The sequence below is a fragment of the Theobroma cacao genome, chromosome 4 (assembly GCF_053813885.1).
Source record: "Theobroma cacao isolate CCN51 chromosome 4, ASM5381388v1, whole genome shotgun sequence".
Taxonomy (NCBI): Eukaryota; Viridiplantae; Streptophyta; class Magnoliopsida; order Malvales; family Malvaceae; genus Theobroma; species Theobroma cacao.
Window position 1 is genome coordinate 32,042,551 of NC_142642.1, and position 25,525 is coordinate 32,068,075.

The following is a 25,525-nucleotide window of genomic DNA, read 5'->3' on the forward strand; positions in this document are numbered from 1 at the left end:
TTCGGGGGCAGGCCTATCTCCATGAGAACCTCTTGAAGAAATGACCACTTGACCCTGTCATAAGCTTTTTCTAGGTCAATTTTGATCGCCAAAGCTCTTTCCTTTCTTTTCATAATTCACATTGTGTGAATGGCCTCTTGCACTACAATAATATTATCAACTGCTTGTCGCCCCGGTATAAAGCTGCTTTGGGTGTTTCCAATTAGTTCCGTCAACATTGGTCGTAGTCAATCTACAAGGATTTTGTTGAGTAGTTTCAACGGAACTGTACAAAGGCTTATAGGTCGAAATTGGCTCACCTTCTCTGGTCTTTCCACTTTAGGAATAAGAGTAATGAGTGTATGATTCAATGATGTTGGAAATGAGCCTCTTTGATAAGCATCTTGTGCAAATTTAATGAGGTCTTTACTAATAATCTCCCAATTTTTCTGAAAAAAGTTGGCTGGAAATCCATCGTATCTCGAGCTTTTGTTAGGATTCATTGCGAACAGTGCCCGTTTGATTTCTTCACCCATAAGAGGCATGTCCAGTGTTGATGCTTTTCAAAGTCCAATCTCCACTTTGGGTCTGTCGGAAAAGTACCGTGAATCCCATCATCTGTGTATAAGTTTATAAAAAAGCTGACTACTAGTTTTTCAATTTTTGATGAGTTCGTGCACCAAGTATTAACTTCCTTTTTTAAGGTAGATATATGTTTCCGCCTTTCCTGCTCTTAACCATAACATGATAAAATTTGGTATTTCCATCACCATATTTAATCCAGTCAATCCTCACTCGTTGTTTCCACATTACTTCTTCCTGGTAGAGGGCTAGATTATATTCTTCAATAAGAGAAAATTCAAGATTTTGGAGGTAATCATTCGGTCCCTTTTCTAACTACTTCTGTATTCCTGTGAGCCTTGTTATAAGTCTCTTCTTTGTTCTAAAAATATCTCCAAAATGGGTTTTACTTCAGGTTTTTAAATTGGATGTTAATCGCTCCAATGAGACACTTATATCCTGATTTCCAAAAATCCAATGCGACCCCAAGAATTCACCAAAATTTGGATGAGACATCCACGCTTCCTCAAATCTGAATTTATTCAAATCAGGTATCATTCATGGAGCAGTACATCGCACTAGAACTGGGTGATGATTAGAATGTGTCCGAGGAAGGTTAATGGTAGCAGCATTAGGAAACAGATCATGCCATCTATCATTGACAAGAACTCTATCAAGCCGAACCCGGGTGTAGTCTACACCTTTTCTTTTGTTCCACCATGTGTGCTTGAACCTAGAAGCTTCTAGATCATATAAATTGCAATAACTCATGCAGTTAAGTAGTTGGTTGGACTAAGATAAATTAACATCATTTTTTCCTGTTTTTTGTCTGGAGAGATTACTTGATTAAAATCTCCTATAACCATCCTAGGTAGGTCTTGATCATTGCTTGCCAGTTTTAAAGAGTCCCACAAACGTTTTCGTTCCTTTGCCACTGGACTACCATAGATTGCTGTGAGTAATCATTGTTCTTTAAATGGGTTTACAAGCAGATGGATTGATGGGATGAATAGGCAAGGATTTCAATTTCAATAACTTCAGCGTTCCAAAACACCCAAATACCTCCTGAGTAGCCATTTGCTTCTACTCTGAAATAATTTTGGAAACCATATCTGCAGCACATTTTATCAACTTTCTTCCTTGATATTCTAGGCTCCAAAAGAATAAATATATGAATTTTATGTAGTTTAACCAGGCTCTTGATATTTCTACAACACTTAAGAGAAGTTTCACCTCTAACATTCCAGCTCATAATATTTAACATATGTAAAGGAAGGAAATAAAATAAAGAAATAAAGAGTTAGGTTAAGGAGACCTACATAGCCACGACTTCATTGCTTTCAAGCTCCATGGACAGGGAGTTCTCATATGCTCCTTGAGGAATCGGATTGTCATCTTCCATTGGTTCTGTTAACTTCTCACGAGCTGCACCATTAACTCCAGCACCACGTTCATTTTTATCACCACCACTTTCAGGAGATATGTCTATCTTTGAGTTTTGAATTTGTAATGGTTGGAGTGATGGGTTTCTTTGTACCACACTATCAGATATCTCTAGATTTGATTGTTGGGTAAGCTTAAAGGATCCGCTAGAAAAGGCTATTTTCGACTCTTTAGGGACTTGCTTTTTGCCTTTCGCCTTTGATGAAGACGTGATATCTCTATTTGATACACTAACAGAGGATTACAAATTGCCCTTAAGTTGTTCTTTAGTATAAGTTGCAGTCATTCCCCTCCTTGCTCTACTCGTTTCTGATATGGTGGTGTCATTCTTTATGGACTCAAATATCACCGTCTCTTCATCTTGCTCCATATCTTCACTGTCCAGTACCACAAAGCGAGAGCCCAAGTTAGCAGTAGGTCTCGGCTTTTCCATTTGTTCGGCTGGTTTGGCTTTTTGCATTGTAGTTCTTCTGTTATTTTTTTGCACAACCATCTAGGGGCCAAACTTTGTTGTTTCATAATCCTTCTGAACAACTTTTTGAGTCTTTGATTGTTTCAAAGATTGCTCCTCAGATAATCCCTCTTTTTCTTTCTGCTTCATCACACAGCCTTCTTCACTATGCCCGAACTTTCCGCAATGAAAGCATATCATCTTTAGTCCTTCATACTCAATTTTTTGCCACCTGCCTCCAATAAATATTTTTGGTATAAGCGGTTTCCTGAGATCAATTTCCATACAAAGTCTGGCAAATTTCCCTCTCGATTGTGAAGAGGTAGTTCGATCAATCTTAACCGTTTTCCCAATCTTATCACCTATCCTAGCCAAAATCTCCTTATCATAATATTCAAGCGGCATCCCAGGTAGACGAACTCATGCTGCTACTGATTCAACTGAGGCCTCATCTGATCTAAATCCCGGGCACCATCTATGAATGGTAATGTAGTGATCAGCTATAGTCCAAGGTCCTTCCATTAACACATGGAAGTAATCAGATTTGTTTTCAAACTGAAAACAGTAGAAGCCATTGTCAAGATCAACCGCTTGGAAATCACCCTGCAAGGCCCACAACTGTTTTACTCTAGAGCAAAGATACGTGTAGCTAATGTTCCTACCCAATAGTTTGACTATTAGGGTATTTTTCCAAGGTTTCCAGATACGTAACTTCTCTTCCCTTGTTAAACGAATATATGGGCCACCGATATTTCAATCATTTTCTTCCTTATCAGATTCTGGCATTTCAGACTCCTATTCTTCATTGTCAAAGCCTACCCTGTTCATATCATGTTCTTGATTCTCATTAAGAAGCACATGGCAATAAGACAAGTGAGAAACACCACCAAATAATGCATTCTGGCTTTAAGGCAAGGTGCCTACAGATTGATCTCCAGGGATATCAGCTTCCATTCCAAATCAGATCCTTTTAGACCCCACACGATTAACAGATAGGGGGAAACCACCCCCTGAATCTGGTGGGGGGTCGCCAATTACGTCTGCCTCCATGCAAGGCAAACAAAGGTTGAAAGTAGGTTTTCAGAGGTTCGGTGTACGTTAGTGAAGTTTCCTTAATGTGCGTCGAGAGAGACTTCTTTGGTGCTTATTCCTTATTCCTTATTTTTTTTCTTTTTTTTAAATTAACAAACCCGCTTAGAATTTCGATTAATACTTTAAGGGATGGAGATATTTTACCTTTTTATTTAATAAAATTTAGAGTAAACTCCACTTATATTTTTTGTGATTTAGTTTTTTTATTATGTCACGTTGTTATTTCTTTTCCTAATTAGTAGTTTGTAGATTATTTTTTTTCCAATTAACACTCTATGAATAACTTTTGTTTCTAGATTATTAACTTTGGCTAGTAAAATTATCAAAATACCTTTAATTCGAAACTAACCTATTTATTTACACTTCAAAATACCCTTAAATCAAGATATTCACATAGTATTAATTAAAAAAAATCATAAAGTGCTATATGAAAAAAGTTGAAATCGTAAAAAACGTAAATGAAGTTTATTCACTCAAACTTCAAAAATTCATATTATGCTTATCCACGTTTATTAAAGTTTTGTTTTGATCAATTCAACAAGGAAAAGTTAACAGTTGTCAATTTGATGAAACTATTTCATGATACTTGACCTTGGTCATATTCATATTAATTCATCTATCACGTAATATTGTTCATGTGATCCAAATCAACTAATATGAAAAGTTATGTTTGACAGTTATTAATTTTTAATAATTAAGTGATTAAAGTATTAACTTGTATAAATATTGATAACTAAATATATATATATATATATCCACCGAGCAAAAGATTCCTATACTTGAAAACAAGAAAACCTTTTGGGTTGGAAAACTGTGAAACTCGTGCCATAGACCTGCCTTGTCAGCTTCCACCAAGAGAAGCAAATGTGGTTTTCATAGATTTTAGCCTCAATAAAATCTAACGAATAGAATCCTCTTTTTAATTCCATTTGTCTCAAAGCATTTATGTATTCAAGTCCAATGGAATTGAGTCCTTTTCAGCAATGAAATTATTTCTTGTAGATTCATGTTTGGTCATGAAAAATTGAAAAGTCAAGTATATATCCTTCTCACTCCATGTATGGTACTGGTGACTCTCATTTTTCTGGATCCATATTTTTCCCTCAAAATTCTTTGGTCGTATCTCTTTTGATGTCGAATTTTGTGTTTGTGACATTTTGTCTTTACATGCGGCATTTTCGATCTCAAAACCATTTAAAAGTTAATGAAAATTTTGTTTCAGGAATCATGATATCTATTGTAACAAATTATATCAATTTATTGATTTTATTTTTATTTAATCAATTTCAGTGAGAAACTTTATTTAAGGAACTCAACATAAATTAATTTTACTCTTTCAAAATCATCTTAATATAATTTAAATTTTAAAATTATTCTATTAAGGAATTTTCGGATGAGTTACCAAAAAAATCATTGCACATGCAAAATTTCAATAAACAGGTTTCAATGATTCAAGTAATCCTAGTAATGTAACTTCTTTTAGCAAAAATAATCTTCACATGCATAGTTAGGTTTAACTTTTTTGAGATGACATGCGTATTGTATTGTAATGGTAGTCGAATTCTTACATGAACAATATCCAAATTCGGATCCCCTATAAGATATAAGGGAAGAAAGAAGTCTCATCAATGTTTACAAACCGTTGATAGTGATTCTCTCCTTCCACTTGAAGCATAATAATTAGTGTTACCCACATCACTTGCAAACAATGGCACACTTCCTTGAGGTTTCAAGCTCTTTTTTTTTTTTTTTTGGTTAAAAGGTGTCATCTTCTTTCTTACCAGCCACAAGTGTCTCTCTGCTACTTTATGTACAACAAAGCATGACCATGTTGGTGCCTTCTTATATAAATCATGGAACAAAAAATCAAATAGTATCGAAGCTGATCATTTATTATAAGTTAACTGATATGTCTACCTTATAGAAAGTAAGTGAAAAATTAAGCTCCATTTGGTATACAAAAATATGTAATGTTAATATATGACAAAATGCATGATATTGCATTTGAATTGTTACTCATTTCATACCAATCATGAGATTAAGTTTTTACTATTTGCTTCTGTTTTATTTCAGCTTTTCAATAAGTCAGAAGGAAATAGTAAAAAGTAGAGACAGCATCAATCATACTATTAAAGAAATCAAGTGTTGGTCTTTCTTCAGAGCGACACTATTCTAAGATAATTGTCTTAAATAATATGCTTAGGATGATACCTGCCTAATTTTTCAAATTATGAAAATTAAACAAACGGATTAATGTCGAGAAAAGTTTATTATCCCAGATGAGGAGTCCTTGTAATGTTAGAGTAATAGAGGCCATCGGTCGACAGATCGGTCACAAGACAAAAATCAATGTGTAATCTTGTGTGTTTAGTCCCATGCATCAGGCCGCGATCCGTACGTGCCAAACATTTTTCACTAGTGGTTTTTCTCTTTTCATCACATGTGAATTCTGTTTTGTTTTTTTAAAATTGTGTAAGTTTAGTTTAAGTGCTTCGAGATTGGGTGCAGCATTTTCAGACTTGGATTGCTAAGTCCAACTCCGCCCATGAACTTAGAAACATTTATATTAATATGTTATATTATAAATATAGATAAAACTATATAATTTATTTAGTAAAAATAATAGCTTCAAATCTGATTAGGGCAAGTTCAGGCCTAAAATCTTAATCCAAGTTCAGGTCTCAAGCGAGCTAAGCTTGCGGAACTATACCCTGGGCCAAAAGATATTGAAAAGACCCAAAAGTTGTGTACCATGGGCCACAAGGCTTGTCAAGAAATAAAAATGGGCAAAATTGGCGTACTTTAAGAAAAACATTCAAGCTGAAATGGATAAAAATGCTTTTCTGTTTTACAAATTCTTTGCTTTTGCGAATATATAATAACAATTCTTTTATTACATTTATTTTTCAAAACTTTTATTTTAATTTCTTATGTTTTGCCTAAGGAAAAAAAGAAAAAGGCATTTGGCTAATGCGTCTTGGAAAAGAAAGAAAAGAAAAGAGAAAGGCCAATGTATAAGCAGCTCGATGTACGACAAATGGCAAACTCCGTATTGCGTTTACTCAGCAGCAGCCAGCAGACTTTATTAGCTAAACCTATACTTGAGGGAAAAAAATAAATTCATTCATCTTTTCCTCATGAAACCCTTTTTCAAATTCCCTTCTCCAGATGCAATTTCATCTATTCCACTTCCTCCTATGGATTTCCTGCCTATTCATTTTAGTAATAGCTTCAGCATTCTGAAACCGACCATTATTACCATGGCTGGGAATTTTATCTGATTCCAAGTTAAGTAGATATCATATCATAATCATATTAATTAACTGTCTGCAAATTTAATTTCCGCACTCTCTATTGAATTTCTGCTCCTGGGTGGTCTTTTTATATGAAATCTAATTGTTATAGTATAATTTACATTCGCACAGCATCAAATAAAGACACCTTGTAACAGAGGAATATCCTTTGATGAAGAGAAGCAAATCATGAAAGGGAAAACAGGATTCATGGTTTTTTCCCGTCATTTTTATTAATTGTTTCTTTGTTTAAGAGCAACACAACTATGTGCGGATGCGTTTATGAAAGATCCAGTCCTAAGAACTTTTGGCCTCTCTGTTCTTTAACAAGAAGATTAAACTTAGGTTGGTGCAAATTTTCTTTTCTTTTTTTTTTTTGGTAAAGTTATCGAATTCTATACATTTTTGATAGATATAATTGTGGAAGACCTATCTGTGTGTATCATATTTGGCAGGCTCATTTGAGTGGCGAGTAACATAGGACAAAACTCTAATTAATTCAAAGCAAAAATTAATTACCTTTGCATTCAACAAGGGCAAAAGGAAAAAAGCCCTCCTCTAAAGTCTAAAGATCAGGCATCTTGTCGTCCCCTTGAGAAGCATTATGAATTGCATTAGTTGTTTCATTCAGCAAATTGTTGGCCTTCACTTCTTTCCTAATTCCAAATCTTACCAATAAGTCCTCTGCCCAATCCCAAAGATGCAGAACAATGAATGTCCCAATTCCTCCGATCAAACCATAGGCTATGGAATATGTCAAGGGCATCAATATCAATGTCACAAATGCAGGAATGGCCTGCCTCATGTCGTCCCACTCAACCTCCACAACCGATCTCATCATCAAAACCCCTACCAAGATCAACGGCGGCCCTACTGCCCATGCTGGGATGGACGCCAGTAATGGCGTAAAGAAAAATGCCAGAAAGAAATACCCTGCAACTGTCAACGCCGTTAGGCCTGTCCTTCCACCTTCTCTAATCCCGGTCGATGATTCGATGAACGCAGTCACCGGTGATGTTCCGAGAAGTGATCCCACCACAATTGATGCAGCGTCGGACATGAAAGCAAAGTATTGGCCTTCGAAATCGCCATTTTCATCTGTGAAACCGGCGAAACGAGCCATTGAATACAATGTGCCCGTGGTATCTAATATGTCCACATACAAAAATGTTACCAATGCCTCCCAGAAGTACCCTTTGTTCATTCCCTTAAAATTCAATGCCCCTGCCGTTCTCTTAATCACATGCACATCAACGACCTTCTTGAAATACTGGTAGGCTGAGTTTCCAGCTTCTGTGTTAGGAAACGCTGTTACAGCAGTGTTACGGAACCATGAAATCACCGTAACAAAAATTATACCATAGATCATGGCACCTTTAATATTTTTCACCAGGCAATAGGCAATAATCACAAAACCAACAATTCCAAGCCAAAACGTGGGACTTTCCATGCGATGATTCATGCAAAAAATTTCGCCTGACACGGTCCCGCCGGGGATCAAACTGATTGTGCCGTTAGCTGCGGTGACGACAGGAGCTAAGGTTTTCCTGGAGGATCTTGGACAGGCTGCAAGTGTAACTAAAGTTGAAGAGCTGTAACCAACAAGGCCAATACCCTGATTATTTTGTAATCCAATGAAAGCAAGAAACAACCCAATTCCAGCAGAGGAAGAAATTCGGACAGGTTTGGGGACGAGTTTAGCGAGTTTTGCACGTAACCCAACAGCTGAAATGAGGAGAAAAAGGAGGCCTTCAATGAAGATAGCTGTTAGGGCACTTTTGTAGGGTACGTTGCCAGTGCCATGGAACCCGACAACTGTGTATGCAAAGTAAGCGTTTGTGCCCATCCCTGGAGCTAAAGCTAAAGGGAGGTTGGCGAATATACCCATGATAAGACAGCCAATAAGAGAAGATGCTACGGTGGCTACAATTAGGTCTTTACGGGTCCTTTCAAGACAAGCTGCGTACCCTGGATCCACTGGGGGGAATTTGCAGGACTCGCTCGGGTTGTTGCAGTCAGCAATGGTACAAGGGCCGCCTGAGTCAGTAAGGATGCTGGCGTTCACGGCTAAGATGTATGCCATGGTGAGGAACGTTGCGGTGCCGGCTCTTAGCTCGGTGGTGAAGGTGGTTTTTCTCTCGGTGAGTTTGAATCTTTTCCCGACTTTGCTGCTGCCTACAAATGAATTTAATCGACTTGCGATTGAACGTTTCTTGGGTTCGGATGGAGTCTCCATTGAAAGGCAAGAAGCCAAATTCTTTGTTTTTAATTCCTTGAAATGGAATTCTGGAACCTTTTTTTTCTTAATTTCACTGTATTTTAGAGGGATTTGGTGAAAGATAAAGGGGAGAGAGAGACAGAGAGAGCTTGTGGAGCTTGATGTGCAAGGGGCGAGGAGCTCTGGGTTTTGATTCCGTTTAGGAATCGGTTTCTTTTGAAGGCTGTCATATCTAATCTACTACTCGTAGTAGTAGTTGGGTTTGGCGAGATACCCCCAGCTCCTTGCTTTAACATAGGCTAATGATGATGAAATTGGGCAGGCGATGAGAAGATATGGGGGCAGAAACTTTGAATCATGGCATAAAAGTGGGCCAAAGGGGAGGGGTCGCAGACTTGGAGTCCCGTCTCTCATTATGTTGTGTCATGAAACCAGGACAACTGTAGTTCATGGTTTGATACCAAATTGGAGGATATGAAAAAGAAGAGGTCAAAGTCGTCGAATTGAAGGGTGGAATTGTACTTATCTTTTTAATTTTCTTATTTTGATTGTTGTGGGACCATTGTAAAGACGGATCATATTGGAAACTAGAAGTAAAATTGTCAATATAATGGAATTAACTTAAATATAAAGAAATTGAAATAGAGCTTTCTTTGTATTTTGGAAGTATTAGATTTGGAAAGAAGGGAAATTTGCAAACCAATCCATTTGTCTTCCCTCCTCCTATTCTGATTAGAATCTTCTGTTTCATTAAGAAAATGATATGTCATGGACGATGATGCATGCATGTAATTATATAATTATGTTGATTGTGTATCATAAATCCAAACATTTTGATGTGGTACCAAGGCAAGGCAAGGTTTACATGCACCAACTTAAAAGAAGAAGAATCAATAATGAACTGTAAATGTCAAAGTAAGCACACAAGGGCAAGGGACAAAAGAGACAAATTTGAGGAATTGATTTGAGGGTCCACTTTGAAAGGTGTCGAAGGACTCTAGGCTCCATTCACGTCTTACTTGATAGTGCACCCAAAAGCCTTGCAATGGGCTCCATATCCTTCCTTTTCCTCTGTCATACACCTCTTAAAACTGTGTATTTTCAAGTTCTTTTAATGTTTTTAACATTACAAATATTAAAATTTAGATACGAAGGAATGTTTACGTGTTGTAAAAATAGAAAATGGAATTATAGTAAATGTTCATAAACTACGGGTGTAAATTCGCTATTCTCTAGCTGCTCCTACCCTCCCTTTTTTCATAAGCAAGAAGGAATTTTGGGGCTTAGTTCAGCCAATGGCTAATGCCAAGTCGTCCCATATATAGTGACCTAAAGAAGGGTAACCTAGCTACTATATGACATTGACAGATCACCAAGGGCAGGCTTCTCTTTAGCTAAATTTATTACTAAAAGTCTTTAGGGTTAAAAGTTTTCTAATTGGCTTCCCTATCGGTTAGTATCTAATAAGCAAGAAAGGCTATGATCCTATTGGAAAAAGCAGAGTGGTAAAGCTTATAACATGCCTTCTGTATGATAATGAAAAATTGTCCTCCACCGTACATACATCATCACTAATGGAGTTGTTAAATTTCGTAAATAAATTTAGAGAATTATTACAAACCCATTAATTAGATTATATTTACTGAAGATTAATCAATTAATATATTTACTAATAGAGATATCATAAATATTTTATAATAGAATATATTTTATTATCCAATTCGATTAAATAAAATTTAAGTACTCTATAATCAAATTTGAAATGGATTTAAATAGTAAAACTACTATCTATTAGCAAAATTTGGATTAGGGTATCTATTACCCTAATAATTAAAATTTTTTAAAAAATAATACTTTAATTCTATATAATATTTTAATAAATAATAATCAAAATTAAATTTATGTGAAAAAAAATCAAACAAAATGAGAAAAAAAAAAAAGTATTCAGACACAAAGTCTCACCCCTAATGGCTATCCATACATTGCACATAGAGTTTTATAACAGTAAGATGCAGTGCATTAGCTTCCTCGTGTCAAATCAAAGGTCTGCAATTTGGCATTATGAAATGCAGTAGCTAAAGATACTTTTTGGTAGGACCCTTTGTTTATGGGCGACAGAAAATGTGCAACATTATAATTCCTTTTGCCACTTCCTTCGTGAACCAGAGACTCCATTATCTTGTTATCGGCTCATTTCATGACAGGGAACTCCACTCATATTTATTTTGACAACGCTGCCCCATCTTTCATTGGGATCAACAATGGAATGAGCTTAGATTGATTGTTAGAATGTCATCATTAGTTCATGCAGTTGAAGGTAGCGAGATTGTATTTATTTGCATTTCACCTTCATCTGTTTCATGAGAAAGTGTCTTCTATTCAAATAGAGAACTTGATAAAGGACATTCAATGCACCTACGTTGAGTTGTAAGATCATCATCAAATACTAATTAAATGATATTTAAATATTAATTTGGAAATGCATCATTAACTTATCTTTCTATCTTTATCTTATGTCAAACGTGGTTGATTCTATATGAGCAATTGAAGAGGTGTGAAAGAGAATTTGATCTGACATGAGAAAGAAAAATATCGAATAAATAGACAAACGAAGGTTCAAAATTAGTACTAATTAAAGAGAAACCAATAGAAAAATTAAGCAAATTCCACAGCTTAAACAGTACTGTTGATTTAATGCGTGTTTCATGAGTGGTGAGGGACAATTAAAGGGACCATTAGGATCGAGTAGTAAATCTTTTGGGTGAAGTATCAAAACCTATCATTGCAGCCTTGAAGTCAAAACTCCATCCAATAAAGTTGTTTGGAATTTAGTATTAAAAAGAAGAAAAAACATAATGTGAAAAATGGCTCTACTTACTTTCTTGTTTTCTTGAGAGATTCAGTCTCTATAGCTCAGGTTTTACCCCATTAGTGGGAGGTAAATTTGCATACCATGATGAAAAGCTCAAACAAAAGTCAATATTCATTTTTTATGTGTATATATAATATAAAAATGAATTGTTTGAAGTAGGCAGAAAGTGTTTTTACTCGATGAATGTGCCTAATAATCTTTTTGGTTTAATTAATTGGAGTAAACTCCAAAGGAATGGCACCATTTATATTCCCTAGTTTGGTTGATTAGCGACCTACTCTATCCTTTATAGATAAGCAAAATGGCCGACAAAGTTGTGGATTTGTGCTACAAACAATTACACAAATAGAAAAAAAAATTCATGGCAGCCATAATGCATTGCTCTCTATCCATATTCTCTACTTTTGTCATTTACTCTTGGGTTCTTGTTAATTACACTTGCTATGAAAAACGTGATAATTTTTATCATTTATAATGTTTTTGGAAAGATCATAAATAAATACATGTAAATATATGTATACGTGTGCACGTGCAGAAGGGGATAGAATTTATAACTATTTATCTATACTCGGAGTATAAGTAGTATTAATAACACATCACATATTTTTTCAGTTTTAATTTTGAAATTTTAAATCTAAAAAAAAATAAATTATAAGCTAGCTTGAAGTATAAAAAATTTGTATTTTTAGTTTTAAAAATAATTTTTTTTCGAAATCATAGAGATTTTGTGTTGGATCATAGTGCTCTTTCTTTGTGTAAGAAGAAAAATGCAGGCAATGAAATATAGTTTGGATATGTTATTTCCTTCTAATTGTTTTGATGTGGAGCAGCAGCACTATTTGCTAATAAAATCCAATGGGACTAAAAGCCCATGCTTAGATGTGTTGGGCCTAAATAACATTAAGCTCTCCAAACCATGGTCTGCTTCATTAAGGACTTTAGGTACAATAAAAATCATTCACCTTCATTAATTTCCAATAAAAATCATTCAATACAATTGGAATTTATATAAATCTTATTAATGTTAATATTAATAATATTTAAAATGATAATTTACAAATATAATCACTTTCATTAATCAAAAACTTTTTCAACATCCACACTTTGATTACATATTATAGATTATAGATATATGAGTGTATAGTTTTCTTATACAAAGTCAAAAGATATCTTGAAATCAAATAAAGTATTTTACAATTTATATCGATTTGATAATGGGTTTTCTCAACATTAATAGGTCTAGTTTTAGTATTTAGACAATTCCAATTCTATTTCGAGCCAAATTTTACATGTGTGATGTGTGTGCACTTTTAGATACACTAGTTTTACATATCGGGCAAGATACACATGAACTATAATATATTATCTTAATTATTTTAATAAAATATATAAGCTATTCTAACTAAATAAAGATTTTGTAAAATGAGCTTTAGTAATTACTATTTCAACTAAATAATTTTAGCTAATATATTTATCCAACTTATTACTTTGTTCAGTTAATTATATTTTTTTACCCGGTTTTTTTACAAATTTTTTAAGATTTATCTGTTTCTTAAATATTGTATTATTTTGATAGGATAAAGGCTCTACTAATTGACATAAAAATTTATTTTAAATAATACTAATAAATTAACAAAATTGAAAGGTGGTTAGAAACAAAAAGATAATACAGTTTCACAAATTTTTCACAGTCCTCAAGTCACATTTAAATATGAATTAATATTTATTATCAAATGATTTTTTTATAATTTTTTAATAACAATTATATATAAATATAAAAATTTTCAAAGTATAAAATTTATCTCATAAATAATTAAAACTTTGTAATATTATTTTATATATTATCGCGTGATTTGTACATTTGGCTCAATAAAAATCTATTTTATCTATTAAGTTTTAGCGAGTACATATTAAGTTTTATCAAGGACATATTGATGTTAACTTATAAGATAAAAGGCCATTGAATGAAAATGCCATGCAAAAAGATCACAAAGAGTTGTAATAATGAAATTATTATTGCATCAAAATACCAATGGGATGTAAACGGATAGAGTACCCGTTAATTTTGAGGTACTAAAACTCAAACCTTATTAAGTTGTATGATATTTGAACCATATAAATACTCGGATTTTTTTAATTTATTACCCTAACCCGAACCTTAATATATATTCACTACTTTATAATTACCCGAATCGGTTTAGAAACTTGATTATGTTAAAAAAATTTATTTAACTCATTATGTGTACCCAATTACCAGAACTCGAATTCAAATTAGTATCCATATACAATTGAATAAATATTTCACAATTCACACCCATATTCCATATAATTCATTAATAATTAAATTTATAAAAACAAACAAACACTAAAATTATAAATTTACAACAATTATTGTTTAATTTAAATTTATAAAAACAAAAAAATAATAATTATATTCTAATCTCACATCCTCTCTTTAGATATATATATATATATATATATATATATATATATATATATATATATATTATAACTTCATGTAAATAAAGGTATATATATTTATAATTAATAATTTTATAAGTTATAATTTTTATAACGTTAATACAAAATAAAAAGTAAATATATTTATATTAAAAGTATATATATATATAATAGTAATTATATTCCTTATAAATTAACACAATATATAAAGTATATATATTAAAAGATATTACAAGTTTATCAATAATCATACTTTTATGGATTAATTTAATTAACTCTATAGATTTATCCTTAATAATATGAAATTAAAAATAAAAATAAGCTGTAAAACTATTTTAATCTCACAATCTCTTTTTGAATATATATATATAATTTATAATTTTACATAAATAAAGGTATATATATTATAACTAATAATTTTATAAGTTATAATTTTTGTAAAATATAAAATCAAAAGTAAATATGCTTATATTAAAAGTACATATATAATAGTAATTATTTTTCTTCTGATATGATATGATATTCATATTATTTAAACATAATTAATAATTTAATAATTTTTTAATTTAAATATATTATAACATCATATTAATAATTTGACTAACAATCATATATTATTAATATATCTATCAATTTTTATCAAAATAAATTATTCGCAAAGTTGGTAAAAATGTGAAGTATTTTTCATCTTTACACAAGTTCAAATCTAAATGCGAACAAAATTTTACATTTTTAATTTAATTATCTATTATATATTATATAAATAATAATAAAATATTATATAAATGGGTATAAGGTTCAAATTTAGGGCGAGTGCCCACTTAAACCCGAATATCAATATAATTGGGTTTGGGCAGCGAGTACCCAAAGGGCAGTACTCGATCTCATCCCAAACTTGATTATAGGATACTTTAATCCAATATAATCGAATTGGCTACTCTTACCTATTGACATCCCTAATTTATCATTTTTAAATTGTTCTTAGTCAATACTCTACCAAGATTGGATATTGATAGAAACTAAAAGACTAACACATGTTATGTTTTTTACTTGTGAAATAAGCAACTAAATTCACAAATTGAATTATGGAGATACTTGAAACCAACATGTGGATACTTGTTATAAGAACAAATTCATTGAATATGATGCATCATAAGAATTCCATTTAGTAGTTTACTTAAATGTTTATGAAAATATTCTCACGTAATAGTCTTTTGAGTAATTTTCAGACTTGAGATCATTAGGTTATTTTATGTGAAGATTGTTATACTCTAATAATACCTTAGATACATTACCCCAAGGATCTTAAAGGAGATACCCATTGTTTCTTGGTACGTCTTAACTAAAAGAAATCCTTGCTCAAGTTATAGTGAAGATCTAAAAAATGAGTTTTTCAAACTTCTTCAAGGAGTTAATAACAAGCTCCAAGGACTAAAATGATATAAACAGATATAGAGTAAAAATTGTATCATACTTTATGTCTTATTGAGATATTGGATGATGAAGGACATAATTCTACTTATGGATTGAAGATTGAAAGGCTAAGTCGAACCGCTTTGATTCTTCTTAATATTTGAATAGTAATAACATATTCCTAGAGGTCAATTTTGACTTAAAATATGAACTAATCAATTTGAGAATTGATGATGAATGTAAAATAGTTTGAATCATTTAAATCCTTATTGATTTCAAATTATAATTTACATTTATTATCAACATATTAAAAACTTAATGAATCATACACATAAAAGGATGACAAATTAAAATGTGAAATGAAATAATTAAATTGGCTTTGATTAAAAAAATTTGAATTAAAAAAATTTAATTAAATGCATTCAATTGAATTGGTACGATTCACACAAACGTTATGTTAAACGTAATTTTTCATGAATTTTGCTTTGTCTTCTAAGAGATTAAATTAACAAAGCTAATATACCATGGATCCGCCCCTCCAATCCCACGTTGTAATGGAGAACACAATTGCTGTGTCTTATAAGAATTTTCCTCGCATGCCATACAATCCAAATCGGTGCTTACAACTATTTTACTCGTACCCATGGTTAGATTATATTGTTAAAATCATTTTTATTTTTCTTCATGTAGAGCATAATTTTGACGAATCTATAATTGGAATAGTTAATTTATTCATTTCAAAAGTCTTAAAAAGATAATTATCAAAATGCATATTTGATTTGTTTCGAATTGAGAGGAATAAAATGAAGAATCTCCTTCACAATGCATAATTGCTCAAGGTAAGCTTAGGGTTACTGATCTGTAATGATTGGAACTATATAAGAAGAATGGTGAATGGGGATCCTCACGAGGAAGAACAATCGATCTTTAAATAGAGAAATTTACCATTAAATCGAAAAACAGAAATAAAACGTAATCAATTTTAGGGAAGAATGGTCAAGTTTGGAAATAAATTTGGAAGGGAAAATGTTGTGAAAACCCTAATCGGCTTTGATACCATATTAATGAGAGAGAACTGAAATGAAAGATTGTTTTTATTGATTAACAATTTGTCTTTTACGAAGAATTTATATTAGCTGTTACAGTGAAGAAGGGAAGGAAAAATATCTGCTCTGGCACTTAGTTTACAGAGTCAACAAAACTAGAAAATTCAAAACAAAAATTATTACAATCACTGTTATTACAAACACTATACAATTAACTTAATTAATTAGGTAGCACACGTGAGGAACATGTGCATTACTGTAATAAACTGTACCTCTGCTCACTTTGGAATACCAAAAAAAAAAAAGCTTGAGAACAAAGGAAAATGAAGGCAGCAAAACAACAGAAGAAAGCCAAAAACTTTGCCGGTGCAGCTCCCCCTCATTTTTTTTCCTTCTTTCATCCCATCCTTTGCACCCTCAGGCTAATTGTTTCCACTCTATCTCCTCCATTATTTCCACTGTGTTTCCTAACCCAATTACTCCGAGATCATCATCATCATCCTAAATATATTTGACGGCTGAAATTTCAATGTTAAGAGACAAAAAAGAAACCGAGAAAGAAGACAACAGGAAGACCAAAATATGCTTTAACTTCTCTAAAATTCCATTCAAGTCCCTGCAGAAAACTCTGAAACTCAGAATTCAATGTATAATCTACCTACTGATTGATGAAAATGCATGTTTTTACTCTTTATATTTCTAAATTACCATATTAATTAATTATTGAATATCAAGTAATAAAATTATCCAATTTATAAATAAATTTTTTAATTCTATGCAACAACTTTCAATTAAATGCTATCTATCCTAATAAATAATTTAGTTATATCTAAAAAACTCTATCATTCTACTATCATTTTTTAAACATAGAATCTAAAGAGTCTTTTTTACTTCGAACTTAATGACTTTACTATTATAAATAATACTTCTTTTGAAACTTTGAAACAATATCTATCCATTAGCATTTTTATGTTATAATTTCTTATCGTGTGTATTTACTTTTTCATAATCATGATTGGGGCTTTCTTATTTTATTACGCAAGTAAATTATCAGTTTCAAATTTAAAATTGTTATTCCTTGTGCTTTATGGATTCATCTTGTTATTATTCAGCAAAAAATTAATTTATCTTGGCACAAGTTTATAATTTAGATATTTAATAATCAATATTTGTGTTCTTTTTTCCTTTTTTAATTTTAAATATTTTTTGTACACAATAGTAAAATTTTTTAAATTCTCAATGTAATTTTTTGTGCATGTCAATGTAGTCAACATATCTAATCACATGCAACACACGTGCACAAAAGCTAGTATATATGCATAAAAGTATGGTTGTTGAATTTTTTTTTCTTTTAATTAACGAAGATAAATATTTTTACTCATTATGTGTTTAAATTGTCATTCATTAATTTAAATATTTTTAATGTATAGCACAATTATTGCTAAATGATATAAAGTCCAATATTACACGGTGAATTTGAAAAGATTTAAATTTATTTAAATACAAGAGGTATTTAAAATATAATAAAATTAATATTTTAATATAATGGAATTTATTAGATGGTAGGTAGCAAGTAAAGCACATGTACTCGACATATAATTATATAATAATACTAAACAATTAATGTTCCATAAGACAGTTAAATTTGTAATTAAGCTCTACAAGCATGACAATCTAACTTTAAATAAAATGAATAAAGCTTTAGAATCATCTATTGTTTGCTTGATCCAGGCAATAGAAAGAAAAGAAGGATGCCTTGGCATTTAATTAGCATTTATTGGCACCATTTATGTCTCGTGGGGAGGGGAATAGGAGTGAGTGAGATACTCCAAAATTTAGCCATATCTCACGATTTTATTTTTGAAATAAATAATAATAATAATAATAATAAAACTACTTCCATTTAGCAAACGATTCATGATTTGATTTTGATATCTTTATTTTCATTTGATCTATTTGATTTCTTGCTTAATTATTTAATAAATTATAATTATAAACTCAATTTTTTAATTTTAAAAAATATATAAAAATAAAAAACATTGATTAGTAATAAATTTGCATTTATTTTAAATTTTATCCCATGATTATCACGTTAATATTTAACCCTCTATTAAATAAGCCGTCTTTATATTTTTGAAAATAAATCAACATGCCAAAGGTCAAAATAAATCATAGTACATGTCATGTCTTTAAGATAAGATCAAAAGAGAAAATTAAAAAAAGTTGGTGCAAACATTAAATTAAACCGACCATTTCACGAACCGGTCTAACAAAAAGCCGGTCCCAAAAAACTGGTTCAGAGGGATTGCTTATAAAATTAATTTACCTCACATTCCCTCATTTTCTTCTCCATCTCTCTTATCTTTTTCCACAAGATTTTCCTCTCTGAAAAAAGGTTTTTTCCTCACAGTTTCTTCGCTGGTAAGAATAAACAGAAAAGAAAAGAGGCTCAACCACCGCTCCGACCCGATTCGTTTCTGGAATGGACTCTGAATCTGTAAGTTTCCTGAATTACTCACGCATTCGATTGAGCATTTGGAAAGAAACTTTAGGAAAAAAACAGAAAAAACCCTAAATCGACCCATTTCTAGGACTTTAGTTGTATTCTTGAATGTATTTAATTGATTGCAAATTGAAATGTTAATGCGGCGTTAGGTTTTGTTTTGTTTTCGATTTTTGAAGGATTCGCGATTTTAAATGCTGATTAGGGTTCTTGAAGCTTGAAGGAATTATCGCCCTGAATTATATATATTTCGATTCGAGACAAGAAGTTGGGGTTAGGGTTTTCGATTTTTGGACATTGTTTTTTCTCAAGGAGGAAATTGCGGGATTGGGGGTTTGATTTTAGGGTTTGTTTTGGTCTTGATTTTCGAAACGGGGAAGATAGGTGTGGGTTAGAGGATAATGTGTATACTGTGTGTGATTCAGAAGTGGTCTCGCCGGGTTGCTACCATGCTGCCTTGGTTAGTTATACCTCTCATAGGTTTATGGGCTCTTTCTCAGCTTTTGCCACCTGATTTTCGATTTGAGATCACATCCCCAAGGCTGGCTTGTGTTTTTGTGCTTCTGGTTACTCTGTTTTGGTATGAGATTTTGATGCCCCAGCTATCTGCTTGGCGGGTTAGAAGGAATGCGCGTCTCAGGGAGAGGAAGAGATCTGAGGCTATAGAATTGCAGAAGCTTCGTAAGACTGCGACACGAAGGTGTCGGAACTGCCAAACTCCATATAGGGATCAGAACCCCGGTGGTGGTCGGTTTATGTGCTCTTATTGTGGCCATATATCAAAAAGACCTGTTTTGGACTTGCCTGTGCCGCCTGGTTTGGGTATTTCAAATTCTGGGATTATTAAGGATCTTGTTGGAAAAGGTGGGAAAATCTTGAATGGAAAGGGATGGTCTGACAATGGGTGGATGTGTGGGCAGGATTGGTTGGAGAATGGCAACTGGGTTACTGGGTCTGTTGCAGGGAAGTCTAGCTATTGGCGGAAGAATGGCAGTGGAGTTTTTGGAGATGAGGATTGTTTGGCAGAGAAATCTTATTCAGGAGTTGTTATTTTTGTATGCAAGCTGTTGACGTCCTTCTTCTTAAGCATTAGCTGGCTTTGGAGAAAGATTTTTAGGGTTAGTTCATCAAGGGATGATACTTCTTCTGATGCAGATAGGGGGATGTTGACTAAGAGGGGTGAGAATGGAACAAGCTTTCATGAGAGCAGAGGAGAAAAAGCACGCAGAAAAGCTGAAGAAAAGAGACAGGCTAGGTTGGAGAAAGAGCTTTGGGAAGAAGAAGAGAGAAAGCAGAGAGAGGAGGTTGCAAGATTGGTGGAGGAACGAAGGCGACTGAGGGATGAAAAACTGGAGGCTGAAAAAGATCGCAGCATATTGTCACCACCTTCCAGGGAGAAAGAGATAAAAAAGGAAGCAGAAAAGAAGCGCCAAGAAAGAAGGAAAGAGAAAGATAAGGCATCTAGTAAGAGCAACTCTGATGCAGAAGAGATTGAGAAGAGAGCAGGTAAGGAAACTGAACGGAAGCGTGACATTGATAAGAAGAGTGAGATTGATCGCCGGGAAAATCAGAAGTCTGGTACAGATAATGTTAAGGGCAATGCTGTTGAAGCAGGATATGGAATGAAAAATACTCTTGCAAATAATTTTACCCGGGGAAATGCTGGAACTAGATACTTGGATCGTATGAGGGGTACATTTTTGTCATCGTCTAAGGCTTTTAGTGGAAGTAGTTTCTTTGGAAAGAGTACTAATAGTCCTGCTACTGTTACAAAAGAAAACAAACCTAACAATTCTGTAGATCATGTCCATACTTCTGCACATAGGAGAGATTTCTGTCCAGCTGAGCGTGTAGCTGGAAAGTTGAGCATGAATGGAGATGATAAGAATGTTAACACCAACCACTCTGTAAGTTCTTACACTCTGTTATTTGAGCTCATTGTTTTAGTAAATTAGTAGAATCCTTACCTTTTTTATAATATCAAATAAATATTTTGGGCATTTCCATCTGAATTTATTTCTTGTGTAAAGTTACTGCATTTACTATAGCTATTATAAGCAATCATCGGCCAGCTTCAGTACGAATGAAAATTTTTCTTGCTTCCCTTGTTAGTCAAATATTTTAATTGGATTCCTGCATTCATTTTGTTTTGTTTAGCTTTCTTTTTTTTTTTTTCGCTGGAATTAGCATGTTCTGATTATGTAGTCAAATTTGATGGTTTCTTGCAAATTATGCTCTTTGGTGCATTATAACAATTTATTTAGAAGGAAAACAGTGTTACAACATTGCTCTGTTCACTGCAGGTGCTTTCAGAACCCCAACCAAGGGCAGCACCTAAAAAAACTTGGCAACAATTATTCACTCGTTCATCTTCTGTTCCTCCAGCCTCAAATACAAATGTTATTAGCAGACCAAATTCAAAAGTTCAAGCAGAAGCTCAGAGCCCACCATTACCTGGTCATTCATCAACAATACAAATGTATGATAATCCTATCAATTTTGGACTGCCATCACCATTTACATCTACCTACTCGAATGGAGCCCCCAGCAGTAGTTTAGGTTTCTCACCTGCTATTGAACCTATTTTTCCTCGTGCTGGTGAAGGGCTTCATGAACTTATACCAGAAGAGCCAGAGCTTTTTGAAGACCCCTGTTATGTTCCTGATCCAGTATCCTTGCTTGGGCCTGTTTCAGAGTCGCTTGATAATTTTCAGTTGGACTTGGGTTCTGGCTTTGGAATGGACAATGGTATGGAAAGGCCTCATACTTTGAAGAATATATCCGCTTCTTCTGAAATTAGCAAGCCCTCACCTATTGAGTCTCCATTGTCAAGACTACGATCTGCTGATGAAAGGCATAACAATTCTAATCGGTTGCCAACTACCCCAAAGGCCCAAGATCTTCATTCTTTTCCTGTGGATGGTACAAATGGAAATGAGAAAGGGACATGGCAAATGTGGAACAGTTCTCCCCTTGGTCAGGATGGTCTAGGTTTGGTGGGTGGTCCAGCAAGCTGGCTTTTCCCCCTGGAACATAATAGATCAAACAAGGAAGACTTTGTGCACCCTCCTACTCAGAAAACAATGGCATCATTGTTCACAAAAGAGGACCCTATACTTGCTGGCACCCAATCTCCTCAGAAAGTTTTTCTTGGTAGTGGCCAGAATGGTGGAACATTTAGTCCTGTAACTGGTCCAACTGATCAGGATCCATGGTTACGGAATGCTTTCTTTCCACCATTGTCTGGTAGCGATGACCATTTTCCTATCAAGCCTCGGGAGGAATTGAGTGAAATGACTTATGGAAGTCCCAGTGGATCTGCATGTACCCATCCATTTGAGCTGTCGCCTGTGAATTGTTGGCCCAAGTGAGTGCATCAAACTTATATCCTATAATTTAAATGCTAAGATTAAACTCAGTTGTAGATGGTAAAGCAAAAACCTTGAATGTTATCCATCTTTGTTTGTTGAATAATTCAATTATTGATTCGAATGAGAGATCTTTAATCTTGGCATTTTAAGTTAGCTGTATTGATTGGAAGAATTATACCCGTTGTACTTATTAGTGTTTTAGGAATAGGAATTTTTTTGTCTTTAGGCTATATCTTTACTCTTGGAATTGAAGTAAGCTCTAAGTGATGGAAACAGTTATGCTTGTGGAAATTATTATTCTAGGAATAGACATTCCTGCATCTTTGGCTTAATTGAGTTGTTAACACTTAAGTAATAAAATGCTAAATGAAAAACAGCAGAAGATATGAGAAATGAGGCGAACATTTGTTTGATGCTTGAGATTCTTTATTTATTTTTTTTTTGAAAAATTTCATGATTTGCTTTTAAGTGAAAAGGAATTTGTCAATTTGTAGTCATCTTTGTTTACTCTCAACAGCACTTTCTTCCCCTCGTCCTTAAGAGTATCTCTGAATCTTGGGTAATTGTAAAATTCTTTCACACATATTTGTAATCCTGCTTGAGATTGAATAAATACCTGCAGTTGCACCAACTAGCATAAAAAGTATTTGTAACATAGATATTGATCGCAACTTCTGCTTGTTGTGCGCTTGTATACTTTCTGTTGATTACCTAACCTACTTACCTGCAATCTTATATGAAGCTGGCAATAACCCTTATGCTTCCATGGGTTTATTTTATTAGTGCCCTTGGTATAATAATCCTTAAAATAGTTCAATAAAAAATTCATCATCCCGAATTGAATTTCCATCTTTCTTTTTGGGGATGTCTCAAAGGCCAAAACTAAACCTATTATCTTTTCTGAACACCCATAACTGTTACTATTTCTATGTTTCATCTTCATTTTTAATAATCTTATTACTTTTTGGCATTAAATACAATTAAGCTTTAGTATTAGAACACATTTAAAATTTGATATAAAAATGCCAAAGTTAAAACATTTTTCTTGGTAGTTTTGCCAACTTAACAGTAGACATGCACTTTGAGGCAGAGTATAATAGACAGAATTGTCTATTTCAAGATTTAGAGCTGATATCTCAGTTGCGTTTTCCAAGGAAAACTGTCATGATAAATTTTTTTTTCCAAGCATTCATATAAGGTGAGAGTGGATATTTGACCAGTTAAGGAAGAGCATTCCATTAGCCTACAGCAAATCAGTGAGCAGAAAAATTGAGAATGTGGGAAATTTGGAAAGCTTATAGAGCACATTTGTGTTGAGTTTACTTTTCTAGGATATGTTAATGCTCTTATAATGGGTAAAAATTATTGTCAACATATTCTTGGAGAACAATCATGGACAAATATGTTTTAATAATATATAAGGTAACTTCAAAATGTATGCATAGTTAATATCAGTGAGGGAGTAAAGATTATTCTCATGGATGTTGGCAAGGTAAAGGATAAAAAGTGGTTTTGTGAATTGTGCTATGTGACGAACAGCTTATGAGTTTTTGCCATGTTGAAAATTTATGGCCAAAGAAGAAAAATATCAAACTGGAAAGGACTTTGGGTTTTGCATGAGGGATATTAAATTGCATGATAGCGTCTTGTCAAAGTTGTTTTAAAAAATGGGAATATTCTTGAATTGTAACAGTAGAAAAGCAGCTGCTCAAAGACTTACAGGTTTGTTGCTTATGGCTATTGGTTTATATTGCATGAATCCCTTCAATTCATCACTGGGAATTGCTACCTTATTTCTTAGGAGTATTATAGACCAATAGAGGTTTCCGTGAACTATGTAAAAATTCTACATGTTGCTCTATGCTCTGTAGTAGATATTTGATTGTAATAAAAGCTGATGTTGAAGGTGTCTATGGAGTTGTTCCCACCTGAATTGTTTCGTCTATATCATTGCCAAACTTTTGAAGGAATGATTCTAGTGTGGTATGCCATCTTGTTGGATAAAAATGTAATTTGCAATGGTAGTCTGATACTAGTTGGGCAATGTTGTGTTTTGGCAGGAAGGAGTGGGCTATGCAGGGTCCAGGAGAAGTTGTTGGAAAGTCTTCAGTTGCAAGGCCCCATGTTGGGGGTTTATTTCCCACCCCGGATGTACAGTCACTTTGGTGATTTGGTTGAAATAGGATAAGGTGACATACTGGAGGGACTTAAAAATACATCTCCTGTTCTCGAGAGGGAAACATCCTCTTTTTGGGGGAGATTTAGAATACTTGATGATGCATTGTATCTTCCTTGTCTTTCTTTTAACGTTTACTTACATCAGCTTGGATAGGGAATACACGTGGCATGCATTCACTCGTGCATAAGGTAACAGCTAGGCTAGGTGTCATACGTTGCTTAATTCTTTGTAGCTTTTATGATCTGCTAGCTGGGGGGAAAGGGGTTAGATTTGTTCATTGGCATTGGCAGTGGCAGTGGCAGTGGCAGATGAAAGCTATACCTCGTCTTTTAAAAATCTTCAGTTGAATGGATGTCCAACGACATTGATAAACACCATGGGCATGGGCTGCATCTGTTCATAAATAAGAACTTGCTTTAACTCTCACCTTCACCTTAGCCCTTTCCTTAGTTTCATAATTATTCGTAACAGATCCCCCCCCTTCTAACCCTAATTGGGATGGTAATGATGTCTAGCATAATGCACAACACAAATTGCTGTTGAATACATGTACAAGGAAGAATTGGTCTAATGTACTCCAAACTTGACTAAACACTGTCGCATTAATTTGAAAGGAAGAGTCAATGACTCCAATGACTTAAATC

The 25,525-nt window shown here is 33.4% G+C and overlaps 1 protein-coding gene and 1 pseudogene across 1 annotated transcript; one reads left to right on the forward strand and one right to left on the reverse strand.

The window, feature by feature from the left end:
• Positions 1–7,297: 7,297 nt before the first annotated feature.
• On the reverse strand, positions 7,298–9,482 carry LOC18602246 (adenine/guanine permease AZG1 pseudogene; annotated as a pseudogene).
• A 9,682-nt stretch (positions 9,483–19,164) lies between these two features.
• LOC18602247 (uncharacterized) lies at positions 19,165–25,253 on the forward strand. Its single transcript, XM_007033506.3, has 4 exons — positions 19,165–19,325; positions 19,511–21,238; positions 21,635–22,698; positions 24,763–25,253. Exons 2-4 carry the CDS (start codon positions 19,733–19,735, stop codon positions 24,869–24,871), a joined length of 2,679 nt encoding a protein of 892 aa, XP_007033568.3. The 5' UTR covers positions 19,165–19,325; positions 19,511–19,732; the 3' UTR covers positions 24,872–25,253.
• The last annotated feature ends 272 nt before the right edge of the window (positions 25,254–25,525 follow it).